This window comes from Somniosus microcephalus, chromosome 9, assembly GCF_052327205.1.
Source record: "Somniosus microcephalus isolate GS21.2 chromosome 9, FLI_Smic_1.0, whole genome shotgun sequence".
Taxonomy (NCBI): Eukaryota; Metazoa; Chordata; class Chondrichthyes; order Squaliformes; family Somniosidae; genus Somniosus; species Somniosus microcephalus.
In genome coordinates this window covers 73,127,602-73,146,891 of record NC_140995.1, presented here as the reverse complement: position 1 = coordinate 73,146,891, position 19,290 = coordinate 73,127,602, and the positions used below count along the sequence as shown (strand labels likewise).

Genomic DNA, 19,290 nt, shown 5'->3' with positions numbered 1-19,290 from the left:
CTGTTTCTTATGTTGTTCTTATGTACAAGATTATGACGGTTTGGATAGGCTAGATGGGGAAAGGCTGTTCCCACTTGTTGATGGTACAAGGACTAGGGGGCACAGATTTAAGGTTTTGGGCAAGAGCTACAGGGGGTGATGTGAGGAAAAACTTTTTTATGCAGCGAGTGGTGATGACCTGGAATTCGCTGCTGACGGAAGTGGTGGAAGCAGAGACACTCAATGTTTTCAAGGGGAGACTGGATAGGCACTTGAGGGAAATAAACTTGCAGGGCTACGGGGATAGAGCGGGGGATGGGACTGACTGGATTGCTCTACAGAGAGCCAGTGCGAACTCGATGGGCTGAATGGCCTCCTTCTGTGCCGTTATGACTATGTACTCAAGAGACCTTCAAGTAAGTATCTTTTGATAGGCTGAAAGAACCAGGAGCCAGTCAGGATTTTTTTGTGTGGTAGGCTGTTTGCATGTGTGACAAACACACACTCGATTCATGTATCTATAATAATATACATCATATATATCTGTTATATATTAAACACGGTGAGTGGTCTCAACAAATGCAAAGATCTTCTACCTGTAGGTGGCGCTTTGTGCGTAACATTCATCAAAGGACACATGAAAAATATGTACAGCATGTGGAAACATCAGAAAGGAATCAAAATGTCCGTATTAGCATACTAGGGACCTAGTAGTACCTTTAAACATAGACCAAGGCGCTTCACAGGCATGTAAGGGAAAATGGATGCTGGTCAAAGAAGGAAAGATTAGGAGGGGGTGACCAAAAGCTTAGTCAAAAAGTAAGTTTTAAGAGGGGTCTTAAAGGAAGAGGGGAAGATGGAGAGATAGGAAATGCACAGAATTGTACTATTTATTACATGAAAAAATTTATGTAAGCTGATTCATGTTAACTCACTAGGTGAGATAAATGAGAATGATATTGGCTTGGAGGAAACACTTGTCAGATTTATCCATATACAGGTATAATAATTTAAATTTGACTATACATTGAGATCTTGTTGACTTGTTTTTTCCAGCATTACTGCTCACAAGACCACAATCTTAATATTTATAGGTTGGAGATCTACCGGATGCAGAAATAAAGCCCCCTGAAAATGTGCTGTTTGTCTGTAAACTCAATCCAGTTACCGCAGATGAAGATTTGGAGGTCATTTTTTCAAGATTTGGATCAATCAGAAGGTACTTCTTACCATTACTTTTGTAGTAAGCAGATGCTTTTTTGCATGATTTTATGACATTCAACTAGTTATTAACTCAAATGTTGCTCAAAATGTTGATCATCACAGTTGACTCATAACTGTCCTCTGAAGTTTCCGAGCAAATCACTCAGTTGTACCAAACCAATACAAACAATAACAAGAATTAAACTGGATGGACGACTCAGCGGTGACCTAGGCATTGAATCAGGACATAACAAAGACCTACAAAGCCCAGTCGATCCTGCAAAGGCCTCCTTGTTAACATCTGGGGACTGGTGCGAAAATTGGGACAGCTATCCCACTTGTGAAGCAACACCCTGTCATAGTCACACTTGGAAAATTATACCTAATAGCCAATGCTCCAGACTTCTCCATCATCATCCCAGAGGTAGGGCACAATGGTACACAGCTGGAGGGAGGGTAGGGGAGTGGCCCTGGGAGTCCTTAAGATTGACCCGTGCCTACATGCAGTAAGACCTGGCCAACATCCAGGCTTGGGCTGATATGTGGCAAGTAACATTAATGCTGCGGAAGTACCAGGCAATGACCATCTCCAAAAAGAGAGAGCCTAACCTCCTCGACATTCAATGGCATTACCATTGCTGAATCCCCCCACCAACAACATCCTGGGCCGGGGGGTGGTTACCATTGATCGAAAACTCAACTGAAACAGCCACATAAATATTGTGGCTGCTAGAATAAGTCAGAGGCTGGGTATTCTGTGACAAGTGACTCACCTCCTGACTCCCCAAGGCCTCTCCAGAACCTACAAGCCACGAGTCAGAGTGTGATGGAATAGTTGCATTTTGTAAAAGAAAGACTCGCATTTCACGACCTTAGGATGTCCCGAATTGCTTTATAGCCAATGTATTACTTTGGCTTACTTTTGCTTACGTGGCTTACTTTAAGCAAACAAAGCCACTTTGAGGAAAACAGATAAGAAGGGAAGTTGTGTGTGAGGGGGCCTCTTGCCATCCTTGGGGAATGCATGGCAGCAGGAGAGAGTGAATGGAGGTTTACAGGTGAGGTAAAAGTGGTAAATATAAGGAGTAAAACTGTCGTCTTTAATTTGAACATTGTTTGCTACTGAAGTGAATTATATCAATATCTGTTCTTCAGCTGTGAGATCATTCGAGACTGGAAAACTGGAGAATCTCTCTGCTATGCCTTCATTGAATTTGAGAAGGTAAGACATTATACTTTTTAGCTGTTTTGCAGTTTCTATTCAATTGAGTTCTTTAAGAATACTTTACAACATTGCTTGTTTTTAGTACTTATATTTAGATTTTATTACAAGAGGGATTTTATATTTGCCCAGTTTATGTCATGGATTAAACTTGCAGTCGGAAATTTCCCTATCAGCCGCTATAACCTCAGCAGGTCAGCAGAAACCCCGGATAAACTGCTTCATGGGGTTCCTGCCCATCTTTTGCTGAGGTTACACCGACCAATCGGGAAGAGCCCCTAAGGAAATTCCCGGGGCACACACTCATGATTATTGGTGCCAAAATACAGATCCAGCCAATGGCAATCACCATGTGATGCTAGAGCAAATGCCTTGTGTGCTAAAATACCAGTCAACACATCAGCAAGTGAGATAGCCAGTGGATCAGAATTTGTTTAAAACAATGGGACAATCTCCAAGCCACCTATTGCCTTTCTGTCTTCGTGTGAACAAAAATTACAGTGAAACCTGTATAAACAGACATGCCCCAAAAACAGACACTTAGAGAGTCCCAAGTAACTTGCATAACAGTCATTGCATGTGCTGTAGAAAATTTCAGTTGAATGTGGAGTTCTTAGAGTCATAGAGTTAACAGCACAGAAAGAGGCCCTTCAGCCCATCGTGTCTGCGCCGGCCATCAAGCCCTATCTATTCCAATCCCATTTTCCAGCACTTAGTCCGTAGCCTTGTAGGCTAAGGCATTTCAAGTGCTCATCCAAATGCTTCTTGAATGTTGTGAGGGTTCCTGCCTCCACCACCCTTTCAGGCAGTGAGTTCCAGATTCCAACCACCCCCTGGGTGAAAAAGTTTTTCCTCAAATCCCCTCTAAACCTCCTGCCCCTTACCTTGAAACTATGCCCCCTGGTTATTGACCCCTCTACTAAGGGGAAAAGTTCCTTTCTATCTACCCTATCTATCCCCCTCATAATTTTGTACACCTCAATCAGGTCCCCCCTAGCCTTCTCTGCCCTAAGGAAAACAATCCCAGCCTGTCCAGTCTCTCTTCATAGCTGAAGCGCTCCAGCCCAGGTAACATCCTGGTGAATCTCCTCTGCACCCTCTCTAACGCAATCACATCCTTCCTATAGTGTGGCGACCAGAACTGCACACAGTATTACAGCTGTGGCCTAACTAGCGTTTTGTACAGCTCCATCATAACCTCCCTGCTCTTATATTCTATGCCTCGGCTAATGAAGGCAAGTATCCCATATGCCTTTTTAACCACCTTACTGCTGTCTTCAGGGATCTATGTACATGCACACCAAGGTCCCTCTGATCCTCTGTCCTTCCTAGGGTCCTACCATTCATTGTGTATTCCCTTGCCTTGTTAGTCCTTCCAAAATGCATCACCTCACACTTTTCAGGGTTAAATTCCATTTGCAACTGTTCTGCCCTTCTGACCAACCCGTCTATATCGCCCTGTAGCCTGAGGCTCCTCGCTATTTACCACTCCACCAATTTTCGTGTCATCTGCGAACTTACTGATCATACCTCCTACATTCATATCTAAATCATTAATGTACAGTACAAACGGCAAGAGACCCAGCACCGATCCCTGTGGTACACCAATGGACACAGACTTCCAGTCACAAAAACAACCTTCGATCATCAACCTCTGCCTCTTTACGCAGCATCCATAGCGGCAGAGAAAGTGCTCTATCCCTGGGACAGAGCCGAGCCTGCATTCAGTCTCAGACAGAGGGAGGGTTCTCTGCTACTATGGATGCCGGGTAAAGAGCTCTCGATTTGAAAAAAGCTGTTTCGTTCACAAAACTCGCAGCTGCCTTGTGCTGACCTTCTGACCTCACCGTGCTGACGCTCTGACCTCACCGTGCTAACCCTCTGACCTCACGGTGCTGACCTACAAACTCTGACCTCACCGTGCTGACCTACAAACTCTGACCTCACCGTGCTGACCTATAAACTCTGACCTCACCGTGCTGACTTACAAACTCTGACCTCACCGTGCTGACCCACTGACCTCACCATGCTGACTCTCTGACCTCACCGTGCTGACCTACAAACTCTGACCTCATCGTGCTGACACACTGAGCTGACGGTGCTGACCCACTGACCTCACCGTGATGAGCCTCTGACCTCACCGTGCTGACCTACAAACTCTGACCGCGCCGTGCGGACCTACAAACCCTGACCTCGTCATGCTGACCTTGTGACCTCACCGTGCTGACCCTCTGACCTCACCGTGCTGACCCTCTGACCTCACCGCGCTGACCCTCTGACCTCACCGCGCTGACCCTCTGACCTCACCGCGCTGACCCTCTGACCTCACCGCGCTGACCCTCTGACCTCACCGCGCTGACCCTCTGACCTCACCGTGCTGACCTACAAACTCTGACCTCACCGTGCTGACCTACAAACTCTGACCTCACCGTGCTGACTTACAAACTCTGACCTCACCGTGCTGACCCACTGACCTCACCATGCTGACTCTCTGACCTCACCGTGCTGACCTACAAACTCTGACCTCACCGTGCTGACCTACAAACTCTGACCTCATCGTGCTGATACACTGAGCTGACGGTGCTGACCCACTGACCTCACCGTGATGAGCCTCTGACCTCACCGTGCTGACCTACAAACTCTGACCGCGCCGTGCGGACCTACAAACCCTGACCTCACCGTGCTGCCCCTCTGACCTCACCGCGCTGACCCTCTGACCTCACCGTGCTGACCTACAAACTCTGACCTCACCGTGCTGACCTACAAACTCTGACCTCATCGTGCTGACACACTGAGCTGACGGTGCTGACCCACTGACCTCACCGTGATGAGCCTCTGACCTCACCGTGCTGACCTACAAACTCTGACCGCGCCGTGCGGACCTACAAACCCTGACCTCACCGTGCTGCCCCTCTGACCTCACCGCGCTGACCCTCTGACCTCACCGTGCTGACCTACAAACTCTGACCTCACGGTGCTGACCTACAAACTCTGACCTCACGGTGATGACCCTCTGACCTCACGGTGATGACCCTCTGACCTCACGGTGCTGACCCTCTGACCTCACGGTGCTGACCCTCTGACCTCACGGTGCTGACCCCCTGACCTCACGGTGCTGACCCTCTGACCGCCCCGCGCTGACCCTCTGACCGCCCCGCGCTGACCCTCTGACCGCCCCGCGCTGACCCTCTGACCGCCCCGCGCTGACCCTCTGACCGCCCCGCGCTGACCCTCTGACCGCCCCGCGCTGACCCTCTGACCGCCCCGCGCTGACCCTCTGACCGCCCCGCGCTGACCCTCTGACCGCCCCGCGCTGACCCTCTGACCGCCCCGCGCTGACCCTCTGACCGCCCCGCGCTGACCCTCTGACCGCCCCGCGCTGACCCTCTGACCGCCCCGCGCTGACCCTCTGACCGCCCCGCGCTGACCCTCTGACCGCCCCGCGCTGACCCTCTGACCGCCCCGCGCTGACCCTCTGACCGCCCCGCGCTGACCCTCTGACCGCCCCGCGCTGACCCTCTGACCGCCCCGCGCTGACCCTCTGACCGCCCCGCGCTGACCCTCTGACCGCCCCGCGCTGACCCTCTGACCGCCCCGCGCTGACCCTCTGACCGCCCCGCGCTGACCCTCTGACCGCCCCGCGCTGACCCTCTGACCGCCCCGCGCTGACCCTCTGACCGCCCCGCGCTGACCCTCTGACCGCCCCGCGCTGACCCTCTGACCGCCCCGCGCTGACCCTCTGACCGCCCCGCGCTGACCCTCTGACCGCCCCGCGCTGACCCTCTGACCGCCCCGCGCTGACCCTCTGACCGCCCCGCGCTGACCCTCTGACCGCCCCGCGCTGACCCTCTGACCGCCCCGCGCTGACCCTCTGACCGCCCCGCGCTGACCCTCTGACCGCCCCGCGCTGACCCTCTGACCGCCCCGCGCTGACCCTCTGACCTCACTCTGCTGACCTAGAAACACTGACCTCACCATGCTGACCCGCTGACCCCGCCGTGCTGACCCGCTGACCCCGCCGTGCTGACCCGCTGACCCCGCCTTGCTGACCCTCTGTCCTCGCCGTGCTGACCCTCTGACCTCACCGTGCTGACCCTCTGACCTCACCGTGCTGACCAACTGACCTCACCGTGCTGACCCACTGACCTCACCGTGCTGACCCTCTGACCTCACCGTGCTGACCTACAAACTCTGACCTCACCGTGCTGACCCTCTGACCTCACCGTGCTGACCCTCTGACCTCACCGTGCTGACCCAAACTATGACCTCACCACGCTGACTCTCTGACCTCACCGTGCTGACCCTCTGACCTCACCGTGCTGACCCTCTGACCTCACCGTGCTGACCAACTGACCTCACCGTGCTGACCCACTGACCTCACCGTGCTGACCCTCTGACCTCACCGTGCTGTCCGACGAACTCTGACCTCACCGTGCTGACCCGCTGACCTCACCGTGCTGAACCTCTGACCTCACCATGTCCCTCTGACCTCACCGCGCTGACCCTCTGACCTCACCGTGCTGACCTACAAACTCTGACCTCACCGTGCTGACCTACAAACTCTGACCTCATCGTGCTGACCCACTGAGCTCACGGTGCTGACCCACTGACCTCACGGTGCTGACCCTCTGACCTCACGGTGCTGACCCTCTGACCTCACGGTGCTGACCCTCTGACCTCACGGTGCTGACCCCCTGCCCTCACGGTGCTGACCACCTGCCCTCACGGTGCTGACCACCTGCCCTCACGGTGCTGACCCCCTGCCCTCACGGTGCTGACCCCCTGCCCTCACGGTGCTGACCCCCTGCCCTCACGGTGCTGACCCACTGCCCTCACGGTGCTGACCCACTGTCCGCCCCGTGCTGACCCACTGTCCGCCCCGTGCTGACCCTCTGACCGCCCCGTGCTGACCCTCTGACCGCCCCGTGCTGACCCTCTGACCGCCCCGTGCTGACCCTCTGACCGCCCCGTGCTGACCCTCTGACCGCCCCGTGCTGACCCTCTGACCGCCCCGTGCTGACCCTCTGACCGCCCCGTGCTGACCCTCTGACCTCACCGTGCTGACCCTCTGACCTCACCGTGCTGACCAACTGACCTCACCGTGCTGACCCACTGACCTCACCGTGCTGACCCTCTGACCTCACCGTGCTGACCTACAAACTCTGACCTCACCGTGCTGACCCTCTGACCTCACCGTGCTGACCCTCTGACCTCACCGTGCTGACCCAAACTATGACCTCACCACGCTGACTCTCTGACCTCACCGTGCTGACCCTCTGACCTCACCGTGCTGACCCTCTGACCTCACCGTGCTGACCAACTGACCTCACCGTGCTGACCCACTGACCTCACCGTGCTGACCCTCTGACCTCACCGTGCTGTCCGACGAACTCTGACCTCACCGTGCTGACCCGCTGACCTCACCGTGCTGAACCTCTGACCTCACCATGTCCCTCTGACCTCACTGCGCTGACCCTCTGACCTCACCGTGCTGACCTACAAACTCTGACCTCACCGTGCTGACCTACAAACTCTGACCTCATCGTGCTGACCCACTGAGCTCACGGTGCTGACCCACTGACCTCACGGTGCTGACCCTCTGACCTCACGGTGCTGACCCTCTGACCTCACGGTGCTGACCCTCTGACCTCACGGTGCTGACCCCCTGCCCTCACGGTGCTGACCACCTGCCCTCACGGTGCTGACCACCTGCCCTCACGGTGCTGACCCCCTGCCCTCACGGTGCTGACCCCCTGCCCTCGCGGTGCTGACCCCCTGCCCTCGCGGTGCTGACCCACTGCCCTCACGGTGCTGACCCACTGTCCGCCCCGTGCTGACCCACTGTCCGCCCCGTGCTGACCCTCTGACCGCCCCGTGCTGACCCTCTGACCGCCCCGTGCTGACCCTCTGACCGCCCCGTGCTGACCCTCTGACCGCCCCGTGCTGACCCTCTGACCGCCCCGTGCTGACCCTCTGACCGCCCCGTGCTGACCCTCTGACCGCCCCGTGCTGACCCTCTGACCGCCCCGTGCTGACCCTCTGACCTCACCGCGCTGACCTACAAACTCTGACCTCACCGCGCTGACTTACAAACTCTGACCTCACCGTGCTGACCCACTGACCTCACCATGCTGACTCTCTGACCTCACCGTGCTGACCTACAAACTCTGACCACACTGTGCTGACCCACTGACCGCACCGTGCTGACTCTCTGACCTCACCGTGCTGACCCTCTGACCTCCAAACTCTGACCTCACCGTGCTGACCTACAAACTCTGACCTCACCAAGCTGACCTACTGACCTCACCGTGCTGACCTCACCGTGCTGACATACAAACACTGACCTCACCGTGCTGACCTACAAACTCTGACCTCATCGCGCTGACACACTGACCGCCCCGCACTGACCCACTGACCGCCCCGCACTGACCCTCTGACCGCCCCGCGCTGACCCTCTGACCGCCCCGCGCTGACCCTCTGACCGCCCCGCGCTGACCCGCTGACCGCCCCGCGCTGACCTACAAACACTGACCTCACCGTGCTGACCCTCTGACCTCACCGTGCTGACCTACAAGCTCTGACCTCACCGTGCTGACCCTCTGACCTGACGGTGCTGACCCTCTGACCTGACGGTGCTGACCCTCTGACCTGACGGTGCTGACCCTCTGACCTGACGGTGCTGACCCTCTGACCTGACGGTGCTGACCCTCTGACCTGACGGTGCTGACCCTCTGACCTGACGGTGCTGACCCTCTGACCTCACGGTGCTGACCCTCTGACCTCACGGTGCTGACCCTCTGACCTCACGGTGCTGACCCTCTGACCTCACGGTGCTGACCTACAAACTCTGACCTCATCGCGCTGACACACTGACCGCCTGCGCTGACCCTCTGACCGCCCCGCGCTGACCCGCTGACCGCCCCGCGCTGACCCGCTGACCGCCCCGCGCTGACCCTCTGACCGCCCCGCGCTGACCCTCTGACCGCCCCGCGCTGACCCTCTGACCGCCCCGCGCTGACCCTCTGACCGCCCCGCGCTGACCCTCTGACCGCCCCGCGCTGACCCTCTGACCGCCCCGCGCTGACCCTCTGACCGCCCCGCGCTGACCCTCTGACCGCCCCGCGCTGACCCTCTGACCGCCCCGCGCTGACCCTCTGACCGCCCCGCGCTGACCCTCTGACCGCCCCGCGCTGACCCACTGACCTCACCGCGCTGACCCTCTGACCTCACCGTGCTGTCCGACGAACTCTGACCTCACCGTGCTGACCCGCTGACCTCACCGTGCTGAACCTCTGACCTCACCATGTCCCTCTGACCTCACCGCGCTGACCCTCTGACCTCACCGTGCTGACCTACAAACTCTGACCTCACCGTGCTGACCTACAAACTCTGACCTCATCGTGCTGACCCACTGAGCTCACGGTGCTGACCCACTGACCTCACGGTGCTGACCCTCTGACCTCACGGTGCTGACCCTCTGACCTCACGGTGCTGACCCTCTGACCTCACGGTGCTGACCCCCTGCCCTCACGGTGCTGACCACCTGCCCTCACGGTGCTGACCCCCTGCCCTCACGGTGCTGACCCACTGCCCTCACGGTGCTGACCCACTGTCCGCCCCGTGCTGACCCACTGTCCGCCCCGTGCTGACCCTCTGACCGCCCCGTGCTGACCCTCTGACCGCCCCGTGCTGACCCTCTGATCGCCCCGTGCTGACCCTCTGACCGCCCCGTGCTGACCCTCTGACCGCCCCGTGCTGACCCTCTGACCGCCCCGTGCTGACCCTCTGACCTCACCGCGCTGACCTACAAACTCTGACCTCACCGCGCTGACTTACAAACTCTGACCTCACCGTGCTGACCCACTGACCTCACCATGCTGACTCTCTGACCTCACCGTGCTGACCTACAAACTCTGACCTCACTGTGCTGACCCACTGACCGCACCGTGCTGACTCTCTGACCTCACCGTGCTGACCCTCTGACCTCCAAACTCTGACCTCACCGTGCTGACCTACAAACTCTGACCTCACCAAGCTGACCTACTGACCTCACCGTGCTGACCTCACCGTGCTGACATACAAACACTGACCTCACCGTGCTGACCTACAAACTCTGACCTCATCGCGCTGACACACTGACCGCCCCGCACTGACCCTCTGACCGCCCCGCGCTGACCCTCTGACCGCCCCGCGCTGACCCGCTGACCGCCCCGCGCTGACCTACAAACACTGACCTCACCGTGCTGACCCTCTGACCTCACCGTGCTGACCTACAAGCTCTGACCTCACCGTGCTGACCCTCTGACCTCACGGTGCTGACCCTCTGACCTGACGGTGCTGACCCTCTGACCTGACGGTGCTGACCCTCTGACCTGACGGTGCTGACCCTCTGACCTCACGGTGCTGACCCTCTGACCTCACGGTGCTGACCCTCTGACCTCACGGTGCTGACCCTCTGACCTCACGGTGCTGACCCTCTGACCTCACGGTGCTGACCCTCTGACCTCACGGTGCTGACCCTCTGACCTCACGGTGCTGACCCTCTGACCTCACGGTGCTGACCTACAAACTCTGACCTCATCGCGCTGACACACTGACCGCCTGCGCTGACCCTCTGACCGCCCCGCGCTGACCCTCTGACCGTGCTGACCCGCTGACCGCCCCACGCTGACCCGCTGACCGCCCCGCGCTGACCTACAAACACTGACCTCACCGTGCTGACCCTCTGACCTCACCGTGCTGACCTACAAGCTCTGACCTCACGGTGCTGACCCTCTGACCTCACGGTGCTGACCCTCTGACCTCACGGTGCTGACCCTCTGACCTCACGGTGCTGACCCTCTGACCTCACGGTGCTGACCCTCTGGCCTCACGGTGCTGACCCTCTGGCCTCACGGTGCTGACCCCCTGACCTCACGGTGCTGACCCCCTGACCTCACGGTGCTGACCCCCTGACCTCACGGTGCTGACCCCCTGACCTCACGGTGCTGACCCCCTGCCCTCACGGTGCTGACCCCCTGCCCTCACGGTGCTGACCCCCTGCCCTCACGGTGCTGACCCACTGCCCTCACGGTGCTGACCCACTGTCCGCCCCGCGCTGACCCTCTGACCGCCCCGCGCTGACCCTCTGACCGCCCCGCGCTGACCCTCTGACCGCCCCGCGCTGACCCTCTGACCGCCCCGCACTGACCCTCTGACCGCCCCGCGCTGACCCTCTGACCGCCCCGCGCTGACCCTCTGACCGCCCCGCGCTGACCCTCTGACCGCCCCGCGCTGACCCTCTGACCGCCCCGCGCTGACCCTCTGACCGCCCCGCGCTGACCCTCTGACCGCCCCGCGCTGACCCTCTGACCGCCCCGCGCTGACCCTCTGACCGCCCCGCGCTGACCCTCTGACCGCCCCGCGCTGACCCTCTGACCGCCCCGCGCTGACCCTCTGACCGCCCCGCGCTGACCCTCTGACCGCCCCGCGCTGACCCTCTGACCGCCCCGCGCTGACCCTCTGACCGCCCCGCGCTGACCCTCTGACCGCCCCGCGCTGACCCTCTGACCGCCCCGCGCTGACCCTCTGACCGCCCCGCGCTGACCCTCTGACCGCCCCGCGCTGACCCTCTGACCTCACCGCGCTGACCCACTGACCTCACCGCGCTGACCCTCTGACCTCACCGTGCTGACCTACAAACTCTGACCTCACCGTGCTGACCCAAACTATGACCTCACCACGCTGACTCTCTGACCTTACTGTGCTGTCCGACGAACTCTGACCTCACCGTGCTGACCCTCTGACCTCACCCTGCTGACCCTCTGACCTCACTGTGCTGACCCAAACTATGACCTCACCACGCTGACTCTCTGACCTTACTGTGCTGTCCGACGAACTCTGACCTCACCGTGCTGACCCTCTGACCTCACCGTGCTGACCCTCTGACCTCACCATGTCCCTCTGACCTCACCGCGCTGACCCTCTGACCTCACCGTGCTGACCTACAAACTCTGACCTCATCGTGCTGACCCACTGAGCTCACGGTGCTGACCCACTGACCTCACGGTGCTGACCCTCTGACCTCACGGTGCTGACCCTCTGACCTCACGGTGCTGACCCTCTGACCTCACGGTGCTGACCCCCTGCCCTCACGGTGCTGACCCACTGCCCTCACGGTGCTGACCCTCTGACCGCCCCGTGCTGACCCTCTGACCGCCCCGTGCTGACCCTCTGACCGCCCCGTGCTGACCCTCTGACCGCCCCGTGCTGACCCTCTGACCGCCCCGTGCTGACCCTCTGACCGCCCCGTGCTGACCCTCTGACCGCCCCGTGCTGACCCTCTGACCGCCCCGTGCTGACCCTCTGACCGCCCCGTGCTGACCCTCTGACCGCCCCGTGCTGACCCTCTGACCGCCCCGTGCTGACCCTCTGACCGCCCCGTGCTGACCCTCTGACCGCCCCGTGCTGACCCTCTGACCGCCCCGTGCTGACCCTCTGACCGCCCCGTGCTGACCCTCTGACCGCCCCGTGCTGACCCTCTGACCGCCCCGTGCTGACCCTCTGACCGCCCCGTGCTGACCCTCTGACCGCCCCGCGCTGACCTACAAACTCTGACCTCACCGTGCTGACCCAAACTATGACCTCACCACGCTGACTCTCTGACCTTACTGTGCTGTCCGACGAACTCTGACCTCACCGTGCTGACCCTCTGACCGCCCCGTGCTGACCCTCTGACCTCACCGTGCTGACCCAAACTATGACCTCACCACGCTGACTCTCTGACCTTACTGTGCTGTCCGACGAACTCTGACCTCACCGTGCTGACCCTCTGACCTCACCGTGCTGACCCTCTGACCTCACCATGTCCCTCTGACCTCACCGCGCTGACCCTCTGACCTCACCGTGCTGACCTACAAACTCTGACCTCACCGTGCTGACCTACAAACTCTGACCTCATCGTGCTGACCCACTGAGCTCACGGTGCTGACCCACTGACCTCACGGTGCTGACCCTCTGACCTCACGGTGCTGACCCTCTGACCTCACGGTGCTGACCCTCTGACCTCACGGTGCTGACCCTCTGACCTCACCGTGCTGACCCCCTGCCCTCACGGTGCTGACCCACTGCCCTCACGGTGCTGACCCTCTGACCGCCCCGTGCTGACCCTCTGACCGCCCCGTGCTGACCCTCTGACCGCCCCGTGCTGATCCTCTGACCGCCCCGTGCTGACCCTCTGACCGCCCCGTGCTGACCCTCTGACCGCCCCGTGCTGACCCTCTGACCGCCCCGTGCTGACCCTCTGACCGCCCCGTGCTGACCCTCTGACCGCCCCGTGCTGACCCTCTGACCGCCCCGTGCTGACCCTCTGACCGCCCCGTGCTGACCCTCTGACCGCCCCGTGCTGACCCTCTGACCGCCCCGTGCTGACCCTCTGACCGCCCCGTGCTGACCCTCTGACCGCCCCGTGCTGACCCTCTGACCGCCCCGTGCTGACCCTCTGACCGCCCCGTGCTGACCCTCTGACCGCCCCGTGCTGACCCTCTGACCGCCCCGTGCTGACCCTCTGACCGCCCCGTGCTGACCCTCTGACCGCCCCGTGCTGACCCTCTGACCGCCCCGTGCTGACCCTCTGACCGCCCCGTGCTGACCCTCTGACCGCCCCGTGCTGACCCTCTGACCGCCCCGTGCTGACCCTCTGACCGCCCCGTGCTGACCCTCTGACCGCCCCGTGCTGACCCTCTGACCGCCCCGTGCTGACCCTCTGACCGCCCCGTGCTGACCCTCTGACCGCCCCGTGCTGACCCTCTGACCGCCCCGTGCTGACCCTCTGACCGCCCCGTGCTGACCCTCTGACCGCCCCGTGCTGACCCGCTGACCTCACCGTGCTGACTCTCTGACCTCACCGTGCTGACCTACAAACTCGGACCTCACTGTGCTGACCCACTGACCGCACCGTGCTGACTCTCTGACCTCACCGTGCTGACCCTCTGACCTCCAAACTCTAACCTCACCGTGCTGACCTACAAACTCTGACCTCACCAAGCTGACCTACTGACCTCACCGTGCTGACATACAAACACTGACCTCACCGTGCTGACCTACAAACTCTGACCTCATCGCGCTGACCCTCTGACCGCCCCGCGCTGACCCTCTGACCGCCCCGCGCTGACCCTCTGACCGCCCCGCGCTGACCCTCTGACCGCCCCGCGCTGACCTACAAACACTGACCTCACCATGCTGACCCTCTGACCTCACCGTGCTGACCTACAAGCTCTGACCTCACCGTGCTGACCCTCTGACCTCACCGTGCTGACCCTCTGACCTCACGGTGCTGACCCTCTGACCTCACGGTGCTGACCCTCTGACCTCACGGTGCTGACCCTCTGACCTCACGGTGCTGACCCTCTGACCTCACGGTGCTGACCCCCTGCCCTCACGGTGCTGACCCCCTGCCCTCACGGTGCTGACCCCCTGCCCTCACGGTGCTGACCCCCTGCCCTCACGGTGCTGACCCCCTGCCCTCACGGTGCTGACCCCCTGCCCTCACGGTGCTGACCCCCTGCCCTCACGGTGCTGACCCCCTGCCCTCACGGTGCTGACCCCCTGCCCTCACGGTGCTGACCCCCTGCCCTCACGGTGCTGACCCCCTGCCCTCACGGTGCTGACCCCCTGCCCTCACGGTGCTGACCCCCTGCCCTCACGGTGCTGACCCACTGACCTCACGGTGCTGACCCACTGTCCGCCCCGCGCTGACCCTCTGACCGCCCCGCGCTGACCCTCTGACCGCCCCGCGCTGACCTCTGACCGCCCCGCGCTGACCCTCTGACCGCCCCGCGCTGACCCTCTGACCCCCCCGCGCTGACCCTCTGACCGCCCCGCGCTGACCCTCTGACCGCCCCGCGCTGACCCTCTGACCGCCCCGCGCTGACCCTCTGACCGCCCCGCGCTGACCCTCTGACCGCCCCGCGCTGACCCTCTTACCGCCCCGCGCTGACCCTCTGACCGCCCCGCGCTGACCCTCTGACCGCCCCGCGCTGACCCTCTGACCGCCCCGCGCTGACCCTCTGACCGCCCCGCGCTGACCCTCTGACCGCCCCGCGCTGACCCTCTGACCGCCCCGCGCTGACCCTCTGACCGCCCCGCGCTGACCCTCTGACCGCCCCGCGCTGACCCTCTGACCGCCCCGCGCTGACCCGCTGACCGCCCCGCGCTGACCTACAAGCACTGACCTCACCGTGCTGACCCTCTGACCTCACCGTGCTGACCTACAAGCTCTGACCTCACGGTGCTGACCCTCTGACCTCACGGTGCTGACCCTCTGACCTCACGGTGCTGACCCTCTGACCTCACGGTGCTGACCCTCTGACCTCACGGTGCTGACCCTCTGACCTCACGGTGCTGACCCTCTGACCTCACGGTGCTGACCCCCTGACCTCACGGTGCTGACCCCCTGCCCTCACGGTGCTGACCCCCTGCCCTCACGGTGCTGACCCACTGCCCTCACGGTGCTGACCCACTGTCCGCCCCGCGCTGACCCTCTGACCGCCCCGCGCTGACCCTCTGACCGCCCCGCGGTGACCCTCTGACCGCCCCGCGGTGACCCTCTGACCGCCCCGCGCTGACCCTCTGACCGCCCCGCGCTGACCCTCTGACCGCCCCGCGCTGACCCTCTGACCGCCCCGCGCTGACCCTCTGACCGCCCCGCGCTGACCCTCTGACCGCCCCGCGCTGACCCTCTGACCGCCCCGCGCGACCGCCCCGCGCTGACCCTCTGACCGCCCCGCGCTGACCCTCTGACCGCCCCGCGCTGACCTACAAACTCTGACCTCACCGTGCTGACCCAAACTATGACCTCACCACGCTGACTCTCTGACCTTACTGTGCTGTCCGACGAACTCTGACCTCACCGTGCTGACCCTCTGACCGCCCCGTGCTGACCCTCTGACCTCACCGTGCTGACCCAAACTATGACCTCACCACGCTGACTCTCTGACCTTACTGTGCTGTCCGACGAACTCTGACCTCACCGTGCTGACCCTCTGACCTCACCATGTCCCTCTGACCTCACCGCGCTGACCCTCTGACCTCACCGTGCTGACCTACAAACTCTGACCTCACCGTGCTGACCTACAAACTCTGACCTCATCGTGCTGACCCACTGAGCTCACGGTGCTGACCCACTGACCTCACGGTGCTGACCCTCTGACCTCACGGTGCTGACCCTCTGACCTCACGGTGCTGACCCTCTGACCTCACGGTGCTGACCCCCTGACCTCACGGTGCTGACCCCCTGCCCTCACGGTGCTGACCCCCCTGACCGCCCCGCGCTGACCCTCTGACCGCCCCGCGCTGACCCTCTGACCGCCCCGCCGCTGACCCTCTGACCGCCCCGCGCTGACCCTCTGACCGCCCCGCGCTGACCCTCTGACCGCCCCGCGCTGACCCTCTGACCGCCCCGCGCTGACCCTCTGACCGCCCCGCGCTGACCCTCTGACCGCCCCGCGCTGACCCTCTGACCGCCCCGCGCTGACCCTCTGACCGCCCCGCGCTGACCCTCTGACCGCCCCGCGCTGACCCTCTGACCGCCCCGCGCTGACCCTCTGACCGCCCCGCGCTGACCCTCTGTCCGCGCTGACCGCCCCGCGCTGACCTACAAGCACTGACCTCACCGTGCTGACCCTCTGACCTCACCGTGCTGACCTACAAGCTCTGACCTCACGGTGCTGACCCTCTGACCTCACGGTGCTGACCCTCTGACCTCACGGTGCTGACCCTCTGACCTCACGGTGCTGACCCTCTGACCTCACGGTGCTGACCCTCTGACCTCACGGTGCTGACCCCCTGACCTCACGGTGCTGACCCCCTGCCCTCACGGTGCTGACCCTCTGACCGCCCCGCGCTGACCCTCTGACCGCCCCGCGCTGACCCTCTGACCGCCCCGCGCTGACCCTCTGACCGCCCCGCGCTGACCCTCTGACCGCCCCGCGCTGACCCTCTGACCGCCCCGCGCTGACCCTCTGACCGCCGCGTGCTGACCTACAAACTCTGACCTCACCGTGCTGACCCTCTGACCTCACCGTGCTGACCCAAACTATGACCTCACCACGCTGACTCTCTGACCTTACTGTGCTGTCCGACGAACTCTGACCTCACCGTGCTGACCCTCTGACCTCACCATGTCCCTCTGACCTCACCGCGCTGACCCTCTGACCTCACCGTGCTGACCTACAAACTCTGACCTCACCGTGCTGACCTACAAACTCTGACCTCATCGTGCTGACCCACTGAGCTCACGGTGCTGACCCACTGACCTCACGGTGCTGACCCTCTGACCTCACGGTGCTGACCCTCTGACCTCACGGTGCTGACCCTCTGACCTCACGGTGCTGACCCTCTGACCTCACCGTGCTGACCCCCTGCCCTCACGGTGCTGACCCACTGCCCTCACGGTGCTGACCCTCTGACCGCCCCGTGCTGACCCTCTGACCGCCCCGTGCTGACCCTCTGACCGCCCCGTGCTGACCCTCTGACCGCCCCGTGCTGACCCTCTGACCGCCCCGTGCTGACCCTCTGACCGCCCCGTGCTGACCCTCTGACCGCCCCGTGCTGACCCTCTGACCGCCCCGTGCTGACCCTCTGACCGCCCCGTGCTGACCCTCTGACCGCCCCGTGCTGACCCTCTGACCGCCCCGTGCTGACCCTCTGACCGCCCCGTGCTGACCCTCTGACCGCCCCGTGCTGACCCTCTGACCGCCCCGTGCTGACCCTCTGACCGCCCCGTGCTGACCCTCTGACCGCCCCGTGCTGACCCTCTGACCGCCCCGTGCTGACCCTCTGACCGCCCCGTGCTGACCCTCTGACCGCCCCGTGCTGACCCTCTGACCGCCCCGTGCTGACCCTCTGACCGCCCCGTGCTGACCCTCTGACCGCCCCGTGCTGACCCTCTGACCGCCCCGTGCTGACCCTCTGACCGCCCCGTGCTGACCCTCTGACCGCCCCGTGCTGACCCTCTGACCGCCCCGTGCTGACCCTCTGACCGCCCCGTGCTGACCCTCTGACCGCCCCGTGCTGACCCTCTGACCGCCCCGTGCTGACCCTCTGACCGCCCCGTGCTGACCCTCTGACCGCCCCGTGCTGACCCTCTGACCGCCCCGTGCTGACCCTCTGACCGCCCCGTGCTGACCCTCTGACCGCCCCGTGCTGACCCTCTGACCGCCCCGTGCTGACCCTCTGACCGCCCCGTGCTGACCCTCTGACCGCCCCGTGCTGACCCTCTGACCGCCCCGTGCTGACCCTCTGACCGCCCCGTGCTGACCCTCTGACCGCCCCGTGCTGACCCTCTGACCGCCCCGTGCTGACCCTCTGACCGCCCGTGTGCTGACCCTCTGACCGCCCCGTGCTGACCCTCTGACCGCCCCGTGCTGACCCTCTGACCGCCCCGTGCTGACCCTCTGACCGCCCCGTGCTGACCCTCTGACCGCCCCGTGCTGACCCTCTGACCGCCCCGTGCTGACCCTCTGACCGCCCCGTGCTGACCCTCTGACCGCCCCGTGCTGACCCTCTGACCGCCCCGTGCTGACCCTCTGACCGCCCCGTGCTGACCCTCTGACCTCACCGTGCTGACCCGCTGACCTCACCGTGCTGACCCTCTGACCTCACCGCGCTGACCTACAAACTCTGACCTCACCGCGCTGACTTACAAACTCTGACCTCACCGTGCTGACCCACTGACCTCACCATGCTGACTCTCTGACCTCACCGTGCTGACCTACAAACTCGGACCTCACTGTGCTGACCCACTGACCGCACCGTGCTGACTCTCTGACCTCACCGTGCTGACCCTCTGACCTCCAAACTCTGACCTCACCGTGCTGACCTACAAACTCTGACCTCACCAAGCTGAC

At 62.0% G+C, this 19,290-nt stretch overlaps 1 protein-coding gene across 2 annotated transcripts in view; it reads left to right on the top strand.

Annotated features, from left to right (window-relative positions):
• The window catches only part of ppil4 (peptidylprolyl isomerase (cyclophilin)-like 4), a 95,697-nt gene that overhangs the window by 39,914 nt on the left and 36,493 nt on the right, over positions 1 to 19,290 (top strand). For both annotated transcript variants that reach the window (XM_085996771.1, XM_085996770.1), the window contains exons 6-7: positions 1,074 to 1,198; positions 2,338 to 2,404. In XM_085996771.1, coding sequence (XP_085852897.1) covers positions 1,074 to 1,198; positions 2,338 to 2,404 — 192 coding nt within the window. The remainder of the gene's footprint in view (positions 1 to 1,073; positions 1,199 to 2,337; positions 2,405 to 19,290) is intronic.